The sequence below is a fragment of the Electrona antarctica genome, assembly GCF_951216825.1.
Source record: "Electrona antarctica genome assembly, chromosome: 11".
NCBI lineage: Eukaryota > Metazoa > Chordata > Actinopteri > Myctophiformes > Myctophidae > Electrona > Electrona antarctica.
In genome coordinates, this window is record NC_136792.1 from 18913640 (window position 1) to 18940131 (window position 26492).

At 44.7% G+C, this 26492-nt stretch overlaps 1 protein-coding gene across 1 annotated transcript in view; it reads left to right on the forward strand.

Moving 5' to 3' along the window:
* The window catches only part of robo1 (roundabout, axon guidance receptor, homolog 1), a 258413-nt gene that overhangs the window by 188681 nt on the left and 43240 nt on the right, over nucleotides 1–26492 (forward strand). Inside the window, exons 5-8 of the mRNA XM_079513570.1 lie at nucleotides 13672–13829; nucleotides 21991–22111; nucleotides 23137–23275; nucleotides 23465–23592. Coding sequence (XP_079369696.1) covers nucleotides 13672–13829; nucleotides 21991–22111; nucleotides 23137–23275; nucleotides 23465–23592 — 546 coding nt within the window. The remainder of the gene's footprint in view (nucleotides 1–13671; nucleotides 13830–21990; nucleotides 22112–23136; nucleotides 23276–23464; nucleotides 23593–26492) is intronic.

A 26492-nucleotide genomic window follows, 5' to 3' on the forward strand; every position in this document is an offset into this window, starting at 1 on the left:
TTTTGGCACGCATATGAAATGTTCTCCTTGGCATCAGCCATGCTTGATATTGCTTGTTGGACAACTTGACAACCATATAGTGTAAATCTATAGCGGCAAAGTGTTTGGCAATGATAATGTAGCCGTACAGTACATGCCCTTGTAACATGCCTATACTAAAGATCTAATTTCATATCTGTCCCTCTCTCTCTCTCTCTCTCTCTCTCTCTCTCTCTCTCTCTGTCTCTGTCTATGTCTTCCCAGTGTAACGGATCCCTTCTTAGATAGGGATATGGCCATCTTTTCATCTTCCCTGGGTCCATCTGGGAGAGTTTAGGGTGCATGTGGAAGCCATTGGGACGGGGACGCTTACTGATCAGAGAAAGATGTGCCCCTCTGGAGCAGCACATGTTGGGATCCCAGGACCCTTATTTGCTTCGTCTTACCCTCTTTAACATTCCTCTGTGCTCTATCTCTGGTACCCCCTAGCCTAGCCTACCCCACCCCCCACACACTTACACTTCAACTTAACCTCCCAACCTATTCCTCGTTTCCTCAGTCTTCCTCCATCCTCTCTTCCCTCTCTCCCCAGCGCTTGGTGGAAATGAAAGTGGCCATGACGAAAGGCTGAAGGATCGGCTGTAACGTTACTTTGGATCCCCTTGGGTTTTTTCCCCTCTCACCCCCTCCTCAATCCCTCTTTCCTCTCGGGCTGCCTGTTTCCTCCCCACACAGCCGCTATCGGGTTTCTCCTCCACCCCCAGTTACCTCCGCAACAGCCGTTGATGTAATGCTAGCTTACAGTCCTCTCCCTCGCCGAGAGACTTGCGTTCCTCACAACAATCACTCACTCCTACTGTTTCCAGCCTCCTTAAACCTCTATCAAATTAGACTTTCATTGGGAACTAAGTGTATTAGGTTAAGATTTCCATTACGCCAAATTAAGATCAAAGGGAGACCTTCCAGCTCGTCTGCTTTGTATTAAGATGGTTTGGCATAATGCTGCAGATGAGAGAGAAACCTCATGTCAACCTCCACCGGATCTCATTAAGAACAGTTTAATCAACCGTAGCCCATGTTAGAGGCACAGAAAGCATACTGAAGTGAACGACAACTACCAAAATGCAATCTCTCAAACACAAGCTGCGGCATATCCACAGCATTGGAGCCTAGCGTACAGTGGAAGCTGTCGTGTGTCAGCCAGTGGCGGTTCCAGCTGAGTCGAGCTGTGGCAATGGGTAGGAGGTTGGATTATGTTTATGATATCCATTATCTCTGATCCGAAACAGAGCCAGACGCCCAGACTGGGGTCGATGGCCTCCTCTGTAAGCTCAACACCAGGGTCTCATCCACTCTGGCCCTGGTGACTATTTGCACAGCACCGCTATAGAATAACACAATATCAGTCTCCAGCGCTGTCTGTAATAGATCTCTGTTTTTGGAAGATGAGTGAGAGGCTGGAGAAGGCACCCTTATCTGCTCCTGGGATCTCTGGCTTAATAGGCAAGTGGAGATATCTGGAGCAGATGTTTTTATTCCTAAACACTCGGGATGAGGGTAAGCGCTGGGTCAAATGCCGCACTCCGGCGACGGGTGTTGTGCACAGTAAAATCCTCAGTGTTTATTTTACTGTGGGAGTGTAGAAATTAACCTGGAAAGGTACATTTTTTCACTGTCAGTTAAATTAGCACTAAGGATGTTACTGTGTGGATGTAATCTCCTAGCTGGTGTGAGTGAACTAGCTGACAGGCTCCCCATTTCTGCTCAGAATCACAAGCTGTCCACCCTGCACAGGTGAGCCTATATCATTGCACGTCAAGTCATATTAGGAGCCTTTGTATAAACTGCACAGTCCATAAAACATGCTACCTGGTGCTCTAACTCAATTATACGCCCTCTACAACCTGTCTGACTTCTTTTCTCTCTCTGCCGGTCTGTCCCTGTTTCTTTCACGAGACACATGCAACATAAGCATACAAACAATGCACTATACCTGTATACTCAGCAAAACATGCAGGCGTGTACAAAGACACGGGCAGATAGATGTACAGACAGTCCAAACGTACTGTAAACACACAAACACACACGCACGCACCCACGCACACACCCTGATTTGAGTTTCAGAGTTCTCAGAAGGAGAAAGGGAATTAAAGGCGCCTCCCTGACCCCGTCTCAGCCGAGCCACACTTAAGGGTCCCGAGCAGTGTGTAGCTGCTCTGCAGTCGATAGGGTGAGGAGGGGTGATTGGGTTTGGAGGAGCAATAGAGAAGGTCTGGGGGGAGGGTTGAAGGGGCTCCGGGGGCCAGGAATGTTAATTGGCAAGATTGTTTTAATAAGGCCCTCATCAGGGATGCTGAGAGAGGGCTGGGACCGCACAGACAGGGAAGGAGAACAGCTCACGGAGATACCACTGTACCACCTAAGCTGCACGGGGGATTTTATGAATGGGTGTAGTGAAGACGTATGACTGTTGATTTGTTTAGGTCTGATTTTAGCGCAGTAAAGGGATTTACAGTAATTAGCGTGCTACAACAGTAAATGTGTAAATGATGAGCCTGCGCTCACCAATTTCTGTTGTGAGTAAAATCCCATTAAACCATGAAGACCCTTGCTGGGGCACAGTCTATTACCGTAGAGTAGCAAGAGAGAGACAGAAACATAAACCTATTTGCTTCTCTCTCTCTCTCTCTCTCTCTCTCTCTCTTTCCCACTGTAAGAACGTGGGAACAGATCTTAAGTGAGATGATAATTAGGAAACACTTCTACTGAAGTGTCACAATCACAGAACAAATAATAGACAAGAATGAGTCCCCGCAATGTTAAATAATAAAAAATCACACCCGTGTGAACTGAGTGGTGTAAGGTCTTATATAGCCTGTCTGACGTAATGAAATCATGTCTGACGTAATGAAATCACACCCGGGTGAACAGGGTGAACATAGCAACCATGCTCATTTTTTCTGCACAGACTAACAAAGCCAGTTGTAGGAGTGGTTGAAATCACACCCGGGTGAACAGGGTGAACATAGCAACCATGCTAATTTTTTCTGCACTAACAAAGCCAGTTGTAGGAGTGGTTTACACCACTCAAAAATGAGTTGAATACACATGACTCTGGAAGAATGCATTATTATGCATTACACATGTTCTGTATTAAAAATCACACCCGTGTGAAGTGAGGGGCGCTCTTATCATCTGACCAGACAGTGGCCTTGTGTCCACCCTGAAACTGGGAGGTCGGGGTTCGATCATACCAAAGACTGGACCCAAATGGGACCCAATGCCTCCCTGCTTGGCACTCAGCAATGGGTTGGATTGGGGGGTCAAATCAACTAATCAAATGATTCCCGAGCGCGGCACGGCTGCAGTTCACCGCTCCTTGGCTGTGGCTCAGCGCTCCAAGAGATGGGTCAAATGCGGAGAACAAATTTCACTGTGGTAACGTGTGTGACGAATTTGAGTTTGATCTATTGCTTCATTGTTAATGGGAATGTTATCTTTGTGTAGGACAAAAATACCGAGACACATATGATGTCAATTCTCCATTCATTGTCAATGGCATTTAATGTTCTACCCTAAAGCTGAATATAGGAGGGGCTAGCGCCCCTCAAAAAAAGATAGCTCTATGAAACTACTGTAAGGACGTTCATTATTTAATGTAACTTCTTATGAACAAAGTATTAAATATAGATCAATTCATCTCCAGGTTTATTATGTGTGGTGTGAGTGTTGCGTGTTGTGTACGCACACAAAGCAGAAGATTCTCTTGCCCTACTTCACAGAGGGCCAGTATGATATGAACAGAGGTCTAGTGCCTGCAGGTATCACTCGTGTGTGTGCTTGTCCATGCATGTGTGCACGTCTATATGTGTACTACTACTATAGTGTTGCATGCACTCTTTTGTATTGATGTGAAGGCGGCTTCAGTCTCGGGGTGAGTGAATGAGTAAGGAGAACTGGGTTAGTGGGGTGGCAGATCTTTCATTGGAAGGAGAGGGCTGTGGAGCTCCACCTACAGGTGCGATGTGGAACACTGCAGGACAAAAACATAGCTTGTCTCAAATGGTGGAGCGATACCAAACGCTGTTGCAGGTGGCACCTACCAACAGGTCAACCAGAGGAATTGTTAAAAATAACATTGGTAGATCAATCATAGTACACAAGTGCTGATTGCTGCAACCTCATGGTTGTTACAGCCCCTTTGAAGCGTGAGTTATACCTTGCATAATGTTGCGTAAATGTGGAAAATATCAGATGTACAAGTTTGCGTTCGCGACGCGTTCTGAGCTTTGAGATATCTGCTGTTTTTGTTTCGGGCGCACGGCAACGTACGGTGGAGCATAAATTAGGCATTGCACTGATGATGGTGCAAATGAAAGGTCTCTTTATCTCACTTATATTATTTGACAACAGTGTGAAACTCCCCAGATGGAAACAGAAAGACCACTGTGGTGTTAGCAGGGTGTTTGACTTAGCTTAGCAGTCCCTAATGAGAGAGCGCTACATGTCGGAATGCATTTGGCAGCTATAATATTTGACAGCATGTTTCCACAACAGGTAACACGCTCTCCTTAAAGAACCAAAACGGCCCCCAAATCACTTGCATGTGCGGATAGATCACATGACGTCTCAGGCATGGACAGGACTATAAACTGTTCCTCTGTGTTGTTCAATCATAAAATGTAAATGTGATAATCTCATGCAGATGTTTGTTGCACAGTTTGCACGGTGGCGATCGAGCCCCCCTATTGGTATTTTATGGGGATTGTATTTTCTGAGTTTCTTTGGCACCGGGGGGGTTGCGGTGTTTGCTGACATTCCTGCCTGTTCAGCCCCAGCACTCTCATTTTAGTCCAACTCCAGTACTCCAATCAAATAGGCACTGTTTATTGAACTAGGAGGTGCCAAGTCACTCACTCACTCACTCACCCACTCACTCACTCACTCATACAGTACATATACCTGCCTCCTTGCTGCCCTGAGTGCCTCTCGCCATGTTCGCCAAACGCCATCTCTCTCTGCAAGCTTGACGAGAAGACTTATGACCATTTAAACAAACACAGGCACTCAATGGCCTCTCTGTCTGTACGGCTGCAGGGCAGGGTTTCCTTTATGCGGTGCGTGTGTGCGACTGCGTGCGTACATATGGGTGCGTGTGCATGTGTGTTCATTTGCAGATGGTGTGGCTGTACTGTATTTGTGTGTGTGTGTGTGTGTGTGTGTGTGTGTGTGTGTGTGTGTGTGTGTGTGTGTGTGTGTGTGTGTGTGTGTGTGTGTGTGTGTGTGTGTGTGTGTGTGTGTGTGTGTGTACGCAACTATGCACACGTGCGCATGCGTGACTGTGCGTGCGTGCGTGTCGTGTGTGCATGCGTGTCCATGGAGTCATGTGCAGTGCATGTCCTTGCTTTTTAAGATCTGTGTGTGCATGTGTAGTGTAATAATTGTTTGAGTGTATAACGTAAATGAATCAAGTGTACAGTGAGCGCCACATTGGGTTCTCACCAGCCTCCTTGTAGCATGACGAGTGCACCCACGAGTGTCCTCTATTTGCCGCTGAGAGGTCCAGGATGCCATATTGTGCCTTGGGTGCTGGCAGCCCAGCCCTGTGTTCAGACTGTAATAAACCTTGAACAATGTCGTTGTTCACTCTAGACCCGGCCCCTTGTTCAACTACACGGCATGGTTGGTTTACATCTGTATGTTTACATTTGTATACTTTCTGAGTTAACCACTATATACTGTACTTACTGCTGTATGTCAAATAGCAGAAATAGCTGATCTACAAGCTCGTATTGGGTTCATGTGGTTAAATGAACTCTCAGGATGGTACTCTGTATGGAGCTCATTCTCTGTGTGCTGCCATGTCCAATCTCATAAGCCTGTGGTGGGGTCGAGGGTTGCAGGGGTGGGGGTGGGGCCGGGGCAAAGGAATGAAGACGAGTTGAATTTGAAAGAGCGTGAGGAGGGATCTTCAGAAGTTCAGAGCACAGTGTAATCCATGGTTTGTTTCACGCCCAGCAGCAACACTACGCACTCATACATCTCATCTCATGCCCAAACTCCAAACTGCTTTTATTATTTTATTTTTTATTTTCTGCTTTATTTTTGATAGAGATAGGAAAGGCTGGAGAGAGAGGGTAGGGGTGACATGCTGCAGAGAGCCTTGGTGAGTTGAGTCAGATTTGAACCCGGGCCAGCTGTACGAAGGACTATAGCCTGTTTATCAGTGCAGCAGAACATTACATCTTAACGTGGAGAGACATGCAACGCTATTAATAGGAACCTTTTAGAAGTTGGATATTTGCCCATGACTTGTTTGCAGAGAGGTTGACATTGTTTGCTCCAAAGGTCAATGAGGTTTATAAGGGAGATCCTGCATCTATTCTTAGAAACATTGCATCATGTCTAAGTATTGGATGACCTAATGGCATTTGGTGTGTGCAGGTGCAAACTCTGAAGGCCATTTTGGTAATAGTCTGTGTGTCCTTGTTGACATGTTTACAAGGGAGGTCAAGCAGGCACCTAGACCGTTGAGTATTTTAAACTCATGGGACTCTGCAGATGTGGCCTCAAATCAAATGTCATGGATGTCATTATAAAAGAAAAACAAAAATCGTGAACGGTGAGTGTTCATACCTTATTTGGAATCGATTGCCATTAACTCGGTTCCAAAGAAATACTGTACAGTAACACATTACGCACAGTAATATACATATCGTTGCTGTAGGGCAAATTCAGCCACCAGATGGCGCCGAATGAGTTAATGCCATACTTTGTCATACTACAGTGTCACATTAAAGGAGAAAAATAGCCGATCTACAAGCTGAAAACATGTCACATCACAGTTTTGAACACAATGAGGTTTCCACTCGACACTCAGAAACGATAATACTGTAAATGTTCCCTCTATACCAATCACGCAGCTGCTTGTGTCTGCGGAGAACTTGTCAGACATACTGTAATGTTTGTAGTTGTAACCTCATGAGGCTCATGCATAGCAAAATGCACAAAGTGTTAAAGGACCACTTCACCACTTTTCAACTTCTCTTCCTATAATTGGTCCTAACTAATGTTCATGATAAAATATCACATTTCTTTCCTACTCAGTCTGTGTCTCATAGGAAGGCTGTGGGCAGTTCAGAAACCCGTCCACCAGTGACATCATCGATGGTGAATCCAAGCTAATAGAAACGGCAGGCTTTCTTTTCCTGAAAAGTTGCAATGCAAAAGTTGAAGCCATCGTTCTCACGATAATACAAATCTAAATATATTTTAAAACAAATCTTGTTTAAAAAATAATCTGCCTAATGATGATGTCACTGGTGGACGGGTGTCCGAACTGCCCAAAGCCCTCCTACGAGACACAGACTGAGTAGGAAAAAATGGTGGTGTTTTATCATGAACATTAGTGAGGACCAATTATATGAAGAGATGTTGAAAAGTGGTGAAGTGGTCCTTTAATGTATCCATTTGTAACTCTGAGAGTATACAACATGTAACCGAATGGACCATGTTGTACTCCCCCAGAGTTAAACTAACACTGTGTACACGTGCTGAAGGATACAATGTCAGTGGGCCGGGCGGCGAGAAGGAGAGCGAGGGCATGAGCTCAGTGCAGAGGAACGAGAACCAGGCTGAGGAAGAGAAGCGGGAAGCTGCCGTGTCCAATCTCATATATCCCTGTGGTGGGGTGGAGGTTTGGGGGGATGAGAGGGGGAGGAGGCGATGGAATGAACAGGAGTAGAAAGAGAGCAAGGAGGTATCTCCAGAGCACAGCGCAATGCCAGTTATTTTTCACACCCAGCAGCAAAACTACGCAGTCATACAGTGCAAAATAATCACACACACACACACACACACACACACACACACACACACACACACACACACACACACACACACACACACACACACACACACACACACACACACACACCCTGCATACACTTCTGGCAAATTATCCAGCAACATCAGCCTTAGCAGCCGAGGCAAGGGGGTAAGACACTATAGCTGTGGGCCATGTTTTGATGTAAACTGTTGGGAGTGTGTGAGCTGAGAGGGAGGTGAGAGAAGGGGGTCGACCGCTACAGGGTTGGAGAGGGATCGAAATGTAGAGACACAGTGGGAAATATATAGAGGGGGTGTATGAGAGGTGTTTGGTCTACGGGACAGAGCTGGAGGCAAGAACAACAAGCATCAATATGGATGCTCTCAGCACTCAGGGAAGCTGAGTGAACAGGCCAACATTTGCTCACGGCATAAACAAGTTTAACAACACATAATATTACTCACGTTTATACTTTCTTTTCACGTCACACGTTTACACCAATTATGAATGGGCGAAATACTGGGTGCAAGCAGCTTCCTATGACTGCAGTTACATTGTTAAATAAAGAATACCAAATGAAAGTTATTAAAATGTGCATAAAAGGTATAAAGGTATTTACTATTTACTGTACGTACTGTAACTGATATACCTGGTGTACAGTATCAATTCAATTCAAGCGGCTTTATCATATGCAGCAGGTGCAAACACAGTGTTCCTCAGTCTATTGTGCTTATTCTCAAACAGTGTACAGTGTGATCAATGTAAGGGGAGAGCGGTCAATGTAGTACCTACTGTGCCTGAGTGCAAAAACTGTACTGTAAACAATATCTTTTAAACTGTATTTTTGGTGTAACATGTTAGCATAATTGCCAGTTAACTGGAAAAAGCATTGATTTGTGCTGTTTAGGATCTGGGCAATTATTAACATTTTTGTCATTTTTGAATAAATATTAGTTTTTTCAGAAAGATCTGCCTCAGTCCTAAATGGGTGATTTGATTGACAGTTAAACTAGTACATGAAAACAGTTGCCTCCAGCCACTCTTTAATTTGTTTTTGAAATGTGCACTCTTTGTTTTGGATGTTATTCGACCTCAGCTTGTCCTGTACTTGCAAAGAAAGAGGGCTCAGAAGAGTACAGATCATGAGTCAGGAACACGAAAGGGACTAAGGGAGAGGTTGTCCTGCAGCCTTATTAAGCAGATGTGTGTAACCATGCACATCTGGGAGGGATTAAGTCATTTCATATTTTCTGTAAGTGTTTGTTGTGCTGTACCTTGGTCCCCCAGCTCGTATTCCCAGGTGATTTATTAGAAGCGATGTTTGGCCCGTGACAACCTCGCGTTATTGCACCCTATGGCCCAAATCAAGCAAATTTGTTCAGTTTATTAGAGAACACAGCTTGCTTCATAAAAAATGGGGGCAAGAGAGAGAGAGAGAGAGAGAGAGAGAGAGAGAGAGAGAGAGAGAGAGAGAGAGAGAGAGAGAGAGAGAGAGAGAGAGAGAGAGAGAGAGAGAGAGAGAGAGAGAGAGAGAGAGAGAGAGAGAGAGAGAGAGAGAGAGAGAGAGAGAGAGAGAGACAGAGAGAGAGAGAGACAGACAGACAGACAGACAGACAGACAGACAGACAGACAGACAGACAGACAGACAGACAGACAGACAGACAGACAGACAGACAGACAGACAGACAGACAGATTCATTGTCCATTCTGTTTCAAGGAAATACCCCAAGCCATACTCATGTACTGCTTTGTTGTTGTGTGTCTAATACTCCCAAAGTTATTTTTGGTGGTAGCATGCTGCACTCTTGTTTAATTTCCTCAGAACAAAGCACATTTGATCTTCCCGGCCAGGCTTGTGTGTGGCATTAGGTCTTTATTTTCATTAATGTAGGATGGAGGCGCAGCACGGGAGAATCTCATTTCAATTTGACATTTCAGCATCTGTTTTCAATTTCCCCCTGGAAAAAAAAGAGTGAACAAGCGTGCATGTGCATGCCGCGCGTGTGTGTGTGTGTGTGTGTGTGTGTGTGTGTGTGTGTGTGTGTGTGTGTGCGTGTGCGTGTGCGTGTGTGTGTGTGTGTGTGTGCGTGTGCGTGTGTGCGTGTGCGCACGTGCACGCACCCGGGAGAGGGGTGGAAGGCGAGCAAACCTGGGAGTTGTGAGGGCAAAACTGACCTTTTTAAGGGAGTGATTGAGTGTAGGAGATGATGGTAGCTAATTGTGTTAGGCCCAGTACACTCCCAGCACGCTACTGTGGACCTGGAGAGATTGTCAAACCAGTACAGTGCAGCGTGGTTAGCGTGAGTGTGTCAGGGCCCTGCACAGACAGTGCAGTGCAGTGTTAATTTCACTCTGAGAGCATACAAATGGTCTATCTAGTATGTACAGTGCAGATGTCTGTCACTGCCAAAGCAGGTGTGCAGTGAGAAGTACTGTATGGATGTTTTATAGCGAAGGCAGTCAGCTGTCTTGACTGTGAGCCATGTCATCCTGATGAGATAAAGATACGTCTCAGTTGTAGACCACTGGAAAATACTGTGTTTCCTTATAGCTTATGCAGGCAGTGCCACAACCACACGTTTCACTGTCCCAAACAATCGGCAGTGTATTGCTTTGAGAAAATCCAGGCTGGACAATGAGGCGTCTTCCTGCTGCGACCAGTGTGACTTTGGCCCATTTCCACATTATTAAACGTCAACCTGAGAATCTCTCAAGACACACACAAATGCGCACACACACACGCACGCACGCACGCACGCACGCACGCACGCACGCACGCACGCACGCACGCACGCACGCACGCACGCACACGCACGCACACACGCACACACATACATACACAGACAGAGCTTGGCCTGTTAATAGCACAGGAAATATTATCTGCTAGGGGACAGCTGCAGCCTCTACAGAGAGACAGAATGCGAGAGTAGACTCATTATCCCAAACACACGCACGCACGCACGCACGCACGCACGCACGCACGCACGCACGCACGCACGCACGCACGCACGCACGCACGCACGCACGCACGCACACACGCACACACGCACGCACGCCAGGGAGAATCGGACAACTCCTCCGGATCTGATAGGGCTTTTGGGGGGGCTTTGTACCTCTTCCAAATGTACATGCGTCTGCCTGTCTGTCTGTCTGTCTGTCTGTCTGTCTGGCAGGCTGCCCCCCCTTCCTCCCACTCTCCTTCCATCCCAAAGGATTTGTTTCCCACTATGCAGATGTTCAGGGCTGTGAGCTGCGCTGTACTCAGCTGTGTTTATAGCAAAGAAGTGTCGGATGGGAGGAGGAGAGGAGTCCACCAGTTGTTGGTGTAAACATTCGGTGATGCCATCTCTCTCTCTGGCCTCGCACTAGTCAATAAAGCATCCTTTTTTCCGCTTCTCCTGCATCCTTCCTTCCTCCCTTGCCCACCATCTCCGGTGAGAGGGTGTATGGATGCTTACCAGAGGGTACAGTGAGGCCAGCAGTGGTGATCCACTGAGAATAGGCAGCTTAACGTGACATTGAAACTCACTTATCTCACTCCCCCAAACATATATCACTGGATACGTGCGTGCAGGAGTCACTCCACCAACAGCACGAGATAAGGGAAAGACAGGCAAAAACACACACACACAAACACGCATGCACACAAACATGCACGCACACACACTAACTCTCTACTGTATGCACACCATGAATACACTGTTCACTCTAACTTCAGAAAACAGGAATCAAATAATCAGACGTGCAAATGTGCTGTGCATTGTAATTTTGCACCCATCTAAAGCCTGATAGTTCATACTTGCCTCAGAGAGTCGCGTAGCCGATCTAGAAGATCACAACAAGTCGCTGTGAGGTTGTACATCAGCTGTTCTCAGTGCGCGACTCAGTCTCAAAAGCTAGGATCACATTATTTTGTATGCTTGGTATGTTTGAATCACCAGCGACCACAAAGAAAACCGCTTGTGTTCAAGGCTGCCACACTGGCAAAAATGATAAGGGTGACCTTGATTGCTTTGGATGCATGCTTTACAGTGTCCATTCACACTCCTAGCTGTCTATAGATGCCTCTTACCTCTGACTCTGGCAAATAAGCCGTCGTGCTCAACATGCAGCTCTACTTTGACTTGAATGACAGAGAGTCTATGCTGCATTCTCATTTTCCCTCCTCGCGAACCGTGTCTACATACCCATGAACTTCTGCCATTTCTACGTATTATGATGACTATGAGATGTAATTTCATTGAATATATATTCAATGAAATGGTGTTTTGTTAAACTGTATGTCCCAGTATGAAGAGTAGTGAGGTCAGGTACAGTAGTGTTTCAGATATACAGTACATGAGGAGCTGTGGTTTTGATTTAAATGTAAGGACTGGGGAACCCATTACCTTCCATCTCCCTCACAAACCTATTCCCTACATTGGGATAGGGTTCCCCTTCCATGTTACAAGAAGCAGACAGCAGTATCTGGGCTCGGCAATGGCCAATTAAGTGCTTAAAGGGTTTAAGCAAGAATTTGTAGGCTGTCAGGAGGTGAGGCTTCCCGGAGTGAGCGTGACTTTGATCTATGGCGGAGGTACAGCGCGGTGACTTGGAGCAAGTTGAGGAGCGTGAGATAACACAAGAGTTGGATCTGTTCATCTTCCAAACGAAGAACAACAAAATGCACTTTAATGTGAAGCTATACGTGAGGCATACACACAACATGTCTTCCCCTTGGCCCCGGCCTCCCCCACCCACACCTACACACGGAAACGGGACAATAATGCATAAGCTCACATTGTGCTGACCTTGCATAGTTAAGCCTGGCTTGAATTTCAGCCTGAAATTTATGAGAGCTTGTTTTCGTATGTTTTATGCAAGTATACAGTGGAGCTGGGAAAATGATTACTGGCACACACTGTCTGTACAGTAGATCGGAGGTTGTTGCTTTTTCATTTCTTTCTTTCCTCTCATAAATCTCCTCAGTTTATCTTCAAAAGTAGATATATGGAGGCAGCCTGCTTTAACTGTGACCCCACGCAGAAGACATACTTGGACATGCTGTGTTGCTACTATAGTTACGACAGTAACGGATGGTATTAAATATTCCAGACAAAATACTGTAGTTGAAGAAATCAAGGGTTAGTATGTGTAGTCACTGCAATAGGATTCTGTGATTCTGACCTAGCACAAAAGTAACATTTGCCCCTTTTTGTTTTTACTTATGCTCAAACATAGCCTGAATAAATAGCGGCCTCATAATAATGCGTAAATTAATGCATTCATCCGAGTCTGTGAAAGTGATTTCTTGATTCAAAGCAGTGGCATCTTTCTTTGCCATCTCCATGGTAATGCAGCTCCTCTAGCAAGGAAAATCAATGCAAATAGGGAACCTATCTTGCTAATCTTCAGGGATGCAGCCCTGGTAGATTGGATGTAATGCAAATAAACATCCATGTCAGCATAAAAGGGCTGTATGGGGTAAGGGAAGTAAGTGATATGAATAGGTGATGATAGGGATGTGATGAACTGTGTGTGTGTGTGTGTGTGTGTGTGTGTGTGTGTGTGTGTGTGTGTGTGTGTGTGTGTGTGTGTGTGTGTGTGTGTGTGTGTGTGTGTGTGTTAACGAGCGGGCATGTGTGTGTGTGTGTGTGTGCATGTCTTTGTGAAAGAAAGACGGATCAATACCATTAGAGATGTTGATAGACACTGATAGCCTATATGTTTATCACTCCTACTGTAAAGGTCACATGAGAAGAGAGAGGACACTGGGGGGAGCATGTGTCGAGTTCTCTTTAAAGTATTTGCATATTGCATATTCTATTTTTCCACTGTCAACTAAGTAGATGCCTAACTTTGTTCTCTCGCTGTCCTCCCTGCAGTCCTGCGCGATGACTTCAGGCAAAACCCTGCAGATGTGATAGTAGCAGCAGGCGAACCTGCAGTCCTTGAGTGTATACCCCCACGTGGACATCCTGAACCCAGCATATCATGGAAGAAAGATGGGACCAACATTGATGACCGAGATGAGAGGATCACTGTAAGTAGACTACTCAAGACTTCATGAACAGAGATTTCATAGAAATACTGACTAGACAATAACTAAACAAACAAACAAACCCTCTAAATGTAGTCTAAAACAATAGATTATAACCCAGGCTGCCAGGCATAATCATTTGGATAATGAGGGGTGTCACATGCATACGCTGAATGGTATACTAAGTAAGGCAACAAAGTAAATATTGGGTTGTTCTGTATTTTTACAATCATGCTGTTTGTTGTGCATCGTGTGGGCTACAATGCTCATTATATGAGAAATACAGCAGCATCTAAATACAACATGACATGCAGGAGGAGTGGAATGTGGCTGTCAGTTGGACAGTCCAGCCTGCTTGATTCATCCAGACTCGATCTGTTTTGCTTTATAGGTATGATTTAAATAAAGTATTATCTGAGTGTTGTTATATTGTAGCGTTGTTGTAGCTATGCACGGCACAACGCTGGATCTAAAATGTGCCCCCACCCCAAATGAAAGTTAGGTAGCCCTAATTAAATAAGGCGGTTCCCTTATTTAATTTAATACTAATTTAACATTAACATTTGACTTTAATACAAAGATTAACATTACTGTCAACGAGGAACTGCGACGGGAAAAAAATCTTTTCCCAATGGGATTTCCTGGCAGTCTGAGGAGGGAGTTGGCTGAGAACATGGCAGGTGCTGCTAATGGCCCTTACCCTTGTTGGTACGCAGCCATTCTGTGAACCGTCAAAGGTCACTAGTTGTTTTCCGCTCTGCGCTGTGGTTCCTTTGTGCATCAGCCATGAATCCTATCAAACCATCCACAGCAACCCTGATTTTGCAGCCGAGTTTTGTCATCTTTGACATGATGAGTTTCAAGGTCTCTTGCAGTGAAGGTTCAGCGCACAGTGGTAATTAAGCTTACACTGATTGGTCAGCTGCCTTGGCTGCCAGCTTATCAACCTCTCTGTCTTTTTATCACCCCCCTCACCCAGAGCAAATCAAGGCTGGGTATGTGATAAAAGCTTGTTATTACATTTTTATTACAAGCGTACTGTAAGATTTATTGTCACTGAGCCTGCATACCGACCTGGTGAGGCAGGTAAAGCCATCGGTTCATTCAGCTCATTACTCACATACAGAAACAGTGAAAGCCAAAGTAGCCAGTCTGATTGGATAGAGCCTTTAATGAGTGATCCTTGAGTCCCGTTACATTAGTGAGCAACAACTCATTGATTTGGTTCGCCCACTGATGAAATCAAGAAGATTGGCACCACGAAACGAGCTGACCAGAATCAAAGGAGGGAAAGTTAGTGTCAGTTGCAGTGCCCAGGGAATGCAAACAACTCGTTACGTCTGATTTAGAACCACACCGACCACCAATTAGTTTTCTTTAATGAAGACCGTTTCACACAGCACGGCAGCATCAATCAAACTCTGTGTGAATGGTCTGGGCTCGATAAGCCCCGGCTGAACTGTTAACCCAACCCAATGCAACTCTTTACCAGTATCGGTCATTCCCATTGAGCAGGAAATGATTTACGGTTATTGCTTTTGATTACGCTGACTGGATGTGTGCTCTAGGTTTGGAAAGGCCGTGACTCAGCACACAAAAGTAACAGAAGCAGACAGCGTGGAGGCTGTAGTTAGCTGTGGGTCTGGATCTTATTCTCAAAGTCTGACTCATGTGTTTATAGTGGATGCGAGACAGATAGCTTGGAGTATGGTGTAGACACCAAATCCTACCAAGACAATAAACACTACCTGCTTCTAAATATGTCTTTTCTTGTCTGTATGCCTTTAGCGCAGCACTGAATTCCTGCCTAAGCTGGTTGTGCTCAATACATTTTCATTACCGGCCAAGTCAAAACAGTGATTTATCACTGTTGGCTGTCTTCAGTGTAGGATTGTACATGACTAAGCACAAGACCTCTGCTTAGTGAGGGCTGGATAAGGTTGGTCGCATTGAGCCTAATCACAGCTCTAACTCATAAACAGTGTGCACGCTCGTCACTCAAAGGTGCAAGCTCCACTGGCAGAATATTAAGAGGCAGCGTCTGACTGTGCAGCATTATAATTTAAAGTAACAAGTACATTATCTAGTTTAAATTGAATCAAATCATAACTGGCCTTGAATTCAGCACCAAACCTTTATAACCCACTCCGCAACTCATTTTAACTGTTTCAGTGTATGATCTTTCGTTCAGCAAGTTCTGCCCTGGCCCGTATCTAGGTTATTTTATGTATATGTTGTGTATTACAGTGGTTCACAAAGTGGGGTCCTTGAGGGAGTACCAGGGAGTCCCCAGCCAAATGGATAGTTGGGAACCAAATGGTCCTTTGAGGGTCTATTCATTTGACACAGATTTTACAATATCAAATATCAAAAGATTGAAATGCCATTGAATGGGGGTCCGTAGCCTAATGCATGTCAAACTGGGGGTCCTTGAATGGTTGAGAATCACTGCTAGAGCTGTAAAAAATGTTTGAGAATCACTGGTGTATCATACAGTACATATACATGTACAGTACAGTAATTCTCATCATTATCAACCCTGCCAAACATGCCTCTTGCTTTAATATACTACAGGAGAGGAACTTTGAGGACAATGAGGCACTGTTTCCAGTTCTCAGTATTATATGCAGCTCTCTTGCACATGGCCTTTCTCATAATTAGATTGCAGCCCTTCTAAATAGAACACACACCAGCCAGTTCTGCTGTTTATACATCTTCACGATAACATCCGTCCAGTCCCCCACATGCCGGTGCGGTGGAAGTGAAGACGTACACCCTCGATTGTATTTGTGATTTTGTGCAATGATGTACTGTATGTACAGTATGAATAGCAAATGTAGGATTAGGTTGGTATCTTGCATGGTTTCCGCTGCCATTGGTGTATGAATGGGTGAATGTAATGCACAATCTATGTAGCGCCTTGGATAAAGGCGCTATATAAATGCGCCATTTACCATTTACCATTTAGGATGTTGTAACTGGCTCCATGACTTGAAGCTAAGTCCCTGTAGCCTGCTGTGGAGTTGGGCTTTGTGCGGAAGTAGTAGATTTAACAGCCCGTCTGGGCCAGCCTGGCAGCAAAGTGCTGGTCTAGGACGAGGACATTCAGGATGAGGACTCCCCTATGAGTGCTTTTAAGGCAGCTCTACATATATCCTGGCCCCCCGTGTGCAATTAGCTGGGCTGACAGGTGGGAGAATGGATGGTGCAAATGCTTGATCTAGAAAGCTGAATTCTGAGATGGTTGACTGTCAGCAAAAGGAGCGTCTCTACAGCAAGCATATGATCGGTCTGGGTGGATAAAGAGCTGGTACGGATAGAAATGAAGGGTGGGTCGTGAAGGGGAGGGGGGGGGGGCATTTAAGGCTTCATAATGTGATGAACAGCTGAGCTCATCAAAGGGCTCCTGCGCCACCCTGCATTGTTGTGTTGGGTTCAGGCCATTCCTCCCCAACACTCGACATGCTGGGACGTGCGGTCTCCTTGGTGATCGCTGACGATCAGAGTCAGACTCCGCAAACCACCTGCAGCAGGGATTTACTCTCTTTTCTCTGTTCGACTGCGGCGCGGTCTGCTAGGCTTCTGGTGGCCGCAGAATAAAGACGAGGGTTGTAAACTTCACAGAGGCAGGGACATCTGAGAGAAGTGTCTGTTTCTGCTCTCCTATCTAGTTCAGTCAGCTGTCTGTAAATGGCGATGACATGTCGTATGGCATCTTGCACATACTGTACGTCCATGCCTGCATCTGGACGAGTGATGACAAGCTTCAAAAGACGCAAACAAAAGACGGCAAGGTCTTCAATCCATGAATGCTGCTGTGCCACTGGCGGCAGCTGGACGGCTTCTTCACACCTGAATAAAACAGGTCTGACAGGAGCGATGAGGGCATGATAATAGAACAGAGAGAGGAAGAAAAGACAACATTGTGGGACGGGTGATGTTTTGAGTCTAAACCAACCATTGTCTGCTGACAGAGAGAATCAATCAGCAGCATCACAAATAGCCAAGGTGCAATACATTGTCCAGACTCTTTTTGTATAGTAGTCATGGCTAATTATCAGCCTGGAAAATGAAATGGTTCATCATGAATACCAACAGAGTGCATGGAGAATGGCTGGGCTTTTGCATTATCAGCACTGCCAAATGACATGAGACAAAAGGCAGCAGGATAGAGCCATATCCCTGTAAAGCAGGGATAATGGTCAGATTATTGGGGCTTTCAGCAGGCTTTTTTGTTGTGTTGTGTTGCATACAGAGGATAATGTCGCTGTTGGGCGGAAACCTCGTTGTATGACCAAAACGTTACGTTGGGAAAAGGAAAAATAGAACCAGTGTTCCAGTGGATTAAATTATAGTTATTATTCACGAGCTGTTGTTAATACTTTTGGTTAAAGAATTATAGAAGCCACAGATGGACTTAACTACTTTCAACCTGGTTTCCTTATCTCATTATAGGCGACAATTTTCACACAAAAAATAAATACATAATAATAATAATTGATTGAAACCTTTATTTATTCTCGAAAGAGCAATTGAGGTTCTCCCTCATCCCTCATGAAACAGTTTAAGACATAAAACACAAATCAAAACTTCATGTAAGGAGAGACATCATTATACAGACATTGAGACAAAACACAAGTTAAAAACAGTTACATGTTGAGGTAGGGAGGTTCAAAAGCAGGTTATTAAAATGACCATAGGATATTGGGGTGTTAATTTTCAATGTTTGTTGTAAAGTGTTCCATGTGGTGGGGGCATCGAAGCAAAAAGCTGATTTACCTAATTCAGATTGGACGGATGGGACCTCTAGAGAAAGCCATTCACTTCATAATAGTTGTATGTTGTGTTGCACGAAAGCGGTGAGGTAAAGAAATGCTCACAGGATCCCTGCTGTTCTGGCACTTCAAGTATGCCTGTGGAGAATGGGAAAGCTCTACAGAGGTGGGAAAATACACCGAGTGCACTGGACCCAAAGTGGATCCTTATGTCAAAACCTTGTGGGACCAACGGTCCTCCTCCTCCTCTGGTCCGACCTGACCTTGGGCCTTTGTGAGTGCCACAATGTTTTAGCTGTTAAGCCTTTCCTCAAACAAACAGTAACATAATGACACTTCAAACCCCTCCAGCACCGCGGGGTGCCCCCAAAAAAGCCAGCCTTCTGTTGCCTGACAGTTCATGTTCCCCCTTGCCTCTTCTTTTACCATGAATATTAAACAGTGAGCGTGAGGGGCAGAGGAAGGCCTCAGAATCCAGAAAGAATGTGTCCGGTTTTGAAGTGAGTTGAGTTGTTCCTCAAGGACCCTTGACAACCCCCCCCCCCCCCCCCCCCCGCCACTCCAGCGAGGCCACAGTCCAGGAGTTTTTATTTTGTATTTTTTAAGATTACATATTTACAATATGCAAATATTATAGAGAGAGAAAACAGCAGAAAAGTACACGTCAATTTTAAACTCACAAATCCCAAATCAAATGCGAATTCATAGAACGTAGCAAAAAAGTGATGTCCATATTTACAGTAGATTCCATATTTGAATAAGTCAAAGGGAATTTACTGTAAAAAGCCTCTTCGAGTTTTACCTTGCATATGAATTTTAATACAGCACAGATGGGTTGTGTTTTTTGCCAGTAAAATCTTGCATAGTGTTATAAATCCTCATCTCATCTCATTCAGCATACATCAATGGCTTCTGTGTCTGGCTGTTACATAAGGTTTCAATGCCTATTAAAACTCAGCGCGACGGGTATCAAGGTTGTGCTCCCTATGTCAGTGACGAAACTGCTTTATGATCACCTGCAGTGCAGTGCATGTGCATGTGGAGTGTTTACTTCCGTGAAGCAGATTGAGTGAGACATAGCAAAGCAAAGCGTAAACCGAACACACATGTATGAGGGCTTGAGTAAACCAGGGATTGTGTGCAGTGCAACTCTGTCAAGTATGCACACCTCAGTGGTTCTCTAATAAGGGGATCCATTACATGTGTGAGGGTGGGGGTCCCCGTCTTGTGGGCCGAGGTGTGCATTTAAAACCTTAAGCCCCGTCAGAGCAGGCAGATCAGTGGTGCACCATACTATTGTCTGTCCATGCTCTGACTGGCATGGTTGTCAGTTGAGAGAGCGGCTGGGGGGCCTGCACTGGGGCCTGGGCTGCCTCTCTGGCTGCCTGAGAACAAAGCCTCCTCCTCTAGCCTGTAATCAAAGCCCTGGGAAATAACAGACATCACATTCACCTGGACTAACACATGCCTATTGGGTGCGTGCCGTGAATGCTCACGTATGCAACTATGCACACATGCATGCTGTTGCTTTCACCTGTATGTATGTATACTCTCAACGGCAATAGTCATTCCAGTTAGAAACATTCTTGCCAATAGATGAGAGAGCTGTGTTGAAGCTCACTTTGACAACTGGAAAAGTGCTTCCACCGAATCGACTCCACCGCAGTGCTGTACTGTAGGTGTTCCCTCAGGGAACAATGTGGTTGTGTCAGATTGGGAAAGTGATTTTTGGCTGAGCCTTCCCTGAGAAGGAACAAGTTGACTGATAAAGTAATACAGACCACAAGTATAAGTCAAGGAGGGTATAGAGTCTATCTCTGTGAACCAAGAGCAGAGCTACATAGCTCAGTACCAGGACATTTTAAGACTGTTACAGTATGTTGTTATGTAAATTTAAAGGATACATATTTACCTATTATGAATATTAATAACCCAACACTTTTAATGTCTAACTCCGTTGTAAGGGGAGGATTGGAAGAATGTAATAGAGTAAAAGTACTCAAGTCAGAAGGACTGTAAAACCTTTTAAACTAAGTGAATATTAACTTTATCTTTAATGTCATAATGTAAAACTGTAATCCTATTTTAATACCTTTTAAGGATAAATACTTTAGAGGAAAACTACAATACTTAGATATTGAAAGAGTAAAAGTACCAGAGAGGAGAGAAATGATAGTATGTCCGTACAGCGTTAAAAAGATCTCTCACTGACACATCATCAGTGACAACAATTTATAGGGCATAACTAAAAAAAAAACGTTGACATGGGAAAGTGTTCAATCTGAGTTCAGAGGTTACAAAAAGTGAATAATAGCGGCACCTATAGCTGGGAGGTGTACTTGGCACACTACAACTGACGGCCGAGCCGACTAATATAACGTCTTTAAGACGTAAATAGGAGAGCGAGGGAGACGGAATGTCTGCTACGGGAGAATACAAATTCAAGGGCAAAAAACATGTTGTTACAAAGGGGCCGATAGTGTTATGGCAAACAGGAGAAAACAATCCTTTATCTATACACGCTGGCTAGGGGAGAAGTGAGAACCGAAATCAGTGGGACAGTGTGACCTGAGTCACATGAAAAATACATGGGCATGGGGCATAAGTAACGATTCATAATTATTGCAGGGCATGGGGCATAAGATTTATAATTAAGCAGGGCACATGTAATACGACATCCGCAAAACAACAAATCTACAAATAAATCCCCAAAAAACCTATCAGTTGTTATGTGACTTTCTGTTGTGTGACTTTTGGTTGTCTGTGAGAACGACCCTGGGCAACATTTCTCTCTTAAAGGACCACTTCACCACTTTTCAACATCTCTTCATATAATTGGTTCTCACTAATGTTCATGATAAAACACCACCATTTTTTCCTACTCAGTCTGTGTCTCATATGAGGGCTTTGGGCAGTTCGGACACCCGTCCACCAGTGACATCATCGTTAGGCAGATTTTTTTTTAAAACAAGATTTGTTTTAAAATATATTTAGATTTGTATTATCGTGAGAACGATGGCTTCAACTTTTGCAAAGCCTGCCGTTTCTATTAGCTTGGATTCACCATCGATGATGTCACTGGTGGACGGGTTTCTGAACTGCCCACAGCCTTCCTATGAGACACAGACTGAGTAGGAACAAATGGTGGTATTTTATCATGAACATTAGTTAGGACCAATTATAGGAAGAGAAGTTGAAAAGTGGTGAAGTGGTCCTTTAAGCCTATTTTATACACACGGCCACATCACTAGACAATGTAAGCTAACTTCTCACGTTCGTGACAATAACTTCTCAAGTTATTGTCACGAGCGACAGAAGAAGGATACATTTTCCCTATTCCAGTCACTTCTCTCCGGATTGGACCTCATATTTCTTCTTCTGCTACTCAGATACGTGGAGGGAAGCTGATGATAACCAACGCCAGGAAGAGCGATGCTGGGAAGTACGTGTGTGTGGGCACAAACATGGTCGGAGAACGGGAAAGTGAAATAGCTGAACTTACTGTGCTTGGTAGGTAATCCTCTATATCTATTATCACTGCCTGACACCCCCTGTACACATTCACACATACATGCACACAACAGAGTCCAGATGTTAAGAGTGTGTATCTTCTTGGAAACTAAATGGTGTCAGTGACCCATATCAAATAGAGTGTGAGATGACCTCCAATCTCACAGTTAACTATGAATCCCCCACTGATCCCATATCAGCTTCTCTCCTCTGACCAGCTGCACCCTGTTTCACCATGAGTGACCTCTGACATCCCTCAGTACACACAAACACACACGCACGCACGCACGCACGCACGCACGCACGCACGCACGCACGCACGCACGCACGCACGCACGCACGCACGCACGCATGCACGCACGCATGCACACACGAACGCACAGAGCAGTGTCCCAGTGTAGAGCGTCCATGCTACTGAACTTATAGTAATCCCTTCTCACTTTCTTCACTTCCGTTCCCAATGGACCTTTTATACTCTCTGCCAGCAAGAACAGCACCAGAGCATAGTCTTTCCTCACAAGATCAATAATTATGCATACAGAAATAATACCGTCAAGACTTCAAAGAAGCCAGCCCTTAGCTATTGTTTGAGTAAACAACAGTAGTGGTTGCTTATTAAGGAATTCTCAGAGGGACTTTTGACTTTTGAGCTCTTGGAAATAACATAATATATACTATATAGGAAGGAAATAATGAAAGAAAGGAAAGAAAGAAAAAAAAGAAGAAGGAAGGAAAGGAAAGGAAGAAAGAGAATGGTTCAGGTTTCAGTGAGGCAGTTGAAGCTACACCAGATATCTGGGATTAGTCGGTTTTCTTTTCATTGCACTTAATCCAACATTCAATTTGATTTCAATCCATTTAAAACCGTCAGATCACCAGATCTTAAGGAATCTTAAGTGTAACTCAATTCAAAGAGACATATTTGAGACATGATGTATTGAACGTAATGCAGCTATACCCGTACCGTATAGCATGTTTTGCATGGTCTCTGATACATGTTGCATGCTGCGTATGTTTCTGTGCAGAGCGCCCCAGCTTTGTGCGCCGTCCAGGCAGCCAGGTGGTGATGGTGGACCTGAGTGTAGAGTTCAGGTGCGAGGCCCGTGGTGACCCAGTTCCCACCGTGCGCTGGAGGAAAGAGGATGGGGACCTGCCTAAGGGAAGGTACAATATGACTCATCACGTTCTCCCTTTCTGCACACAATACCTTCCCCCTCCCCTCTTCTCCTCCTCTCTGTGTTTGAACCACTGCTTGCATTTTGTCTCTGTCATCAGCTAATTTACGATGCTTCGCGTTTCAAAAGGTACTGTGTGCCTGACCAGTATTATGCGGACACATTGTTTTTTATTCAGATTTGAGATTCGTGAAGACCACACCTTGAAGATCCGTCGTCTGACCTCGGCTGATGCGGGTTCCTACACCTGTGTTGCAGAGAACATGGTGGGCAAAGCGGAGGCAGCTGCGACGCTCACCGTTCACGGTAAAGACCACAGAGTCACACCACTGACCACATTTTTACACCCTAATTGTTATTTGCCCAACTTTTTAATTCATAGGCCCTCTGAGGGCTGTGAGTTAATTGTCCTATATGTTTTTTTTTCATACCCCAAGTTAGTCTAAATTCAATCCCACTCATAGATTATAGCAGGGTTTCTTTCAGACGCAATTTAGCCCAACCACATTGCAATTATAGCTCTCGGCTTTAGTGTTCCGTGCTCATCACTTTCAACTATTCGCTCTCAATTAGCTGATTGATTTCTAATAAATGGAGAATGTGAAAATCCATAACACCCGTTACATCGTGCACATGGGAGCTCAACAGCAATCGATCTCATCTGCCCTGTACAAGTGGCATTTCTCCAGAGGGTGGTCTCCCTTCACATTTAAGACATACAGTATCATCAGTGGGCCTATGGCGTGTCTGTGTGTTTGTCGTGGTCCGCTCTCGATTGGACATCCTATTAACACAGCGAGAATCTAAAGCAGCTGGTCACAGAGCGTGAACATTCAGAAAGAAGCCATTCAGTGGGAGTTGGGGGCTGGGATCACCCCCTCCCCAAACTCTCCAGAGAACCAAGGGGAACACTGGGGCTATTTAACGGCAAACTAATGGGAATGTGGGGGAGTCAGGAGAGAGACGAAGGGAGGAGAAAAGCCGGCAAAGCGGGAGGTAGTAGGTTCAGTGAATGGAGGATGGAGGAGGTTGGATGAAGGGGTATCAAGTATGGTGAAGGTGGCTCACCACTGGAGCAGAACGGGAGGGGAATTGGGACTGGGGCATATTGTGGTCGTGGGGCTGAATGGGAATAGAGGTTTCTGCGGTGAGGTCAGTCATATTAATGTCACTCCCAGCAGTCTACAGGAGATATAGAGAGACAAGATATTTCTATTCCACAGGCAACCCCCCCTTTTTACCCACAAACACAGATACCTCATCTTCACATGGCTGCCCTTTGCAATTATTTCTTCATTTTCTCCACAACCCAGCAATCTTTGGCCTGCTTTGAGGGACGAGATTAGACAGTCCTGTCAATAAGCCCATCAATATATCCATCTCTCTTATTGCCTTTTTTCCACCCTTTCCCTCTTCTTGATGAAAGCTTGACTAATGAAACAGAACAGCATTGATGTGTTGGTTCAATGAAACCCCACATGGCTTCGAATAATTTTTGAGAGGCTAAAACCTTTGCATTCTCTTCATTAGCACATGACCGCCCTGTCCTCAGGCGGATTCCCTGAGGCCTGCAAGTAGAGACGTAGGCAAAACATCCTAGTCACTTTTATCGGAGATTCTGCCCCTGGCATGCAATCTGTTAAGAACACCTTGAGAAAAATAAGTAAATAAAAAAAGACTGAAATACAGGACCAAAACAGACACAATAAAATAAAGTGAAATAAAAATATAAAGGTAATAAGGTTATATCATATTGCATCACATTACAATGTTCTCAAACAGATCGTCACTTGCTATACAAGAATAATTAAACTATTAGACAGCTGTCCTACACCTGAACATCCTCAGCCGGGAATTTTTGTTTAAAATAGTCCAAAAATGGCTGCCAAACCTTATAGAATTTCTGGGCGGAGCCCCTGGTGGAATATTTAAGCTTCTCAAGTATTAGGTGTGCCATCACATCTCCGACCCAGCGTTGATGTGATGGGGAATAGCTGATTTCTAATTGAACAGAATAAGGCGTCGGGCCAATAGGGAGGAGAAGGCTATGGCGTCGGATTGGACAACTGATGCCGTCATTTCACCAGGGACCACCCCAAACACAGCAATGAAGGACTGATCTCTTTGTCACAGATGTAAGAGAAAACCAGAATTGTGATAATGATGGGCACGACCAGAACATATGACAGATAGTGGCTGGAGCCTGGTCCCCTGTGACATCATGATAAAAGGCACCACTCACTTCACACAAGTGTGATGTTTTTTTTTCTTTTTATTTTTTACCCCCGTTTTTAACAGGACAGCATTAATTAACAGTCCACCAAATGCAATATTGGATGAATAATAAGACATAATGGTGTGTCAAGTCATACATATGATTTTATCATGGCTTATTTGATCCTACCTATATGTCTCTGTGTATCGTATATATAGTATGGTTAGTTCCTAGAAACCTTGTCCATCTCCATCATCTCCAGCTGTAGCCAGACCAGGAGATGAAGAGGCCAGGGAGGTTGTGGGCATTGAGTAGTCCAGCTAATTAAAGACAAGCCAGCCACAATCCCACGCCCGGAAATGACTTGGTTCTAATTACAGACACAGCCAAAAGGAAAGGGATGGAGAGTCTGGTAATTGCAGGTCTAAATGAACTGGAGTAGAATGGTCAATGCGTAGGGAGGGAGTTAAGATGTAGTTGAAGTTGTCAAGAAAGACTACTGTCACACCAGGCCAGGGGAGAAGCTGTCTGTCTTTTTAGTCACAACCTATTTGTCTTCTGCCTGGTACATGGAAAATGGAAGTTTTTACACTCTGGATGTTATGTGTAGCTTTCAGAAATGTTATGGAATAGATTTGCTGTGCTATTATCTGTGTCCAGGGTTCCAGAATAGGGGGTTGTCCACATTCACATAAGCACCATATTCTGATATTTTGGAAATTGTTGATGCACTGAACAAGAGTTCCTTAACAGTTGACGTAGTTTAGTAATATCGGTTTGGTTCAGAGAATACTGCACCACAATACAGGTAATAACATTTCGTATTTAGTCAAAGTGAGCCTAAGTGGAATTCATGTAAACATTCCTTGAACTCGAGTCTCTTCCAAATCCTCTCTGATGGCTGGATGGCCAATAAAACCAAATGAATTGAAATGGAAAAGGGAAACTCACTCAGCAACTCAAACTCAATATCAATAGAAGTTGTTCCTAC